Raw genomic sequence first — 843 nt, forward strand, 5'->3', positions numbered from 1 at the left:
AACAGGTACCTGACCAGCCGTGCGTGCCCCCGCTCCCGGGCTCCCTCGGTTTCCATTTACAAGAACATCCCCTCCTGGGTCACTGCACTGGTAAGCAAGGCAGTGACAAGATGAGCAATGACCTGGCGGTGACATGAGAGGTTTTTCCAGGATGGTGACATTCCGAAAAGGAGCACCGAGCAAAAACTGAAGGGGAGGAGCAACGCAGGGAGGGGAGAGCCGCTATCTCCCCCTGCACGCCTGTGGGATTTTGCAATGCTTCCAGCACTCCGTGTCAGGTCTTTGAGACCTGTGTTACAACACCACGGGGCCAGGTATGTGCTTGGTTGGGAGAAACCAGCATTTCCGTGTCACTGACCGCCCGGGGAGCGGCGAGGGGGACGCGCAGGAGACGACCCCGGGGACGTAAGAAGGGCTGTGCCTATATAGAGCGCAAGGAAGGAAGGGCAGAGGCAGCAGGTTTCGGCTCCTCTCTGCTCACTGCTCAGTTGTGATTTTCTCCCTGGAGGGGGAATTTCTTGATTTTTTTCCCTGCTCAGCAGCACGGGGTGAGGATGGATGCTGGATCGGCCGGGCTGCTCGTTACCCTCCTCCTCCTCTCCATCCTGTGGTTCCTGGTCTGGAGAAGCGACAAGAAGAGAAGCCGGCTGCCTCCAGGACCGGCCCCGTGGCCCATTCTGGGCAACCTATGCCAAAAGGACGTCCTGCCCCTCTACAGGACCTACGAGAAGGTAAGAGAGGAGCTGGTGGTGCTGGACCCACTCCCAGCCCTGGCAGGGCAGCAGGAGAGAAAGCGTGAATGTCCCATGCCAAAATAAACGGGGAATTGTGCAGGTGACTCTT

At 58.5% G+C, this 843-nt stretch overlaps 1 protein-coding gene across 1 annotated transcript in view; it reads left to right on the top strand.

Moving 5' to 3' along the window:
- Window positions 1-464: 464 nt before the first annotated feature.
- Window positions 465-843, top strand: part of LOC104081578 (cytochrome P450 2C5-like) — a 6,161-nt gene continuing 5,782 nt past the window's right edge. The window contains exon 1 of the mRNA XM_009584385.1: window positions 465-731. Coding sequence (XP_009582680.1) covers window positions 555-731 — 177 coding nt within the window. The 5' untranslated portion in view covers window positions 465-554. The remainder of the gene's footprint in view (window positions 732-843) is intronic.

The sequence above is a fragment of the Fulmarus glacialis genome, unplaced genomic scaffold (genome assembly GCF_000690835.1).
Source record: "Fulmarus glacialis isolate BGI_N327 unplaced genomic scaffold, ASM69083v1 scaffold41908, whole genome shotgun sequence".
Lineage (NCBI taxonomy): Eukaryota > Metazoa > Chordata > Aves > Procellariiformes > Procellariidae > Fulmarus > Fulmarus glacialis.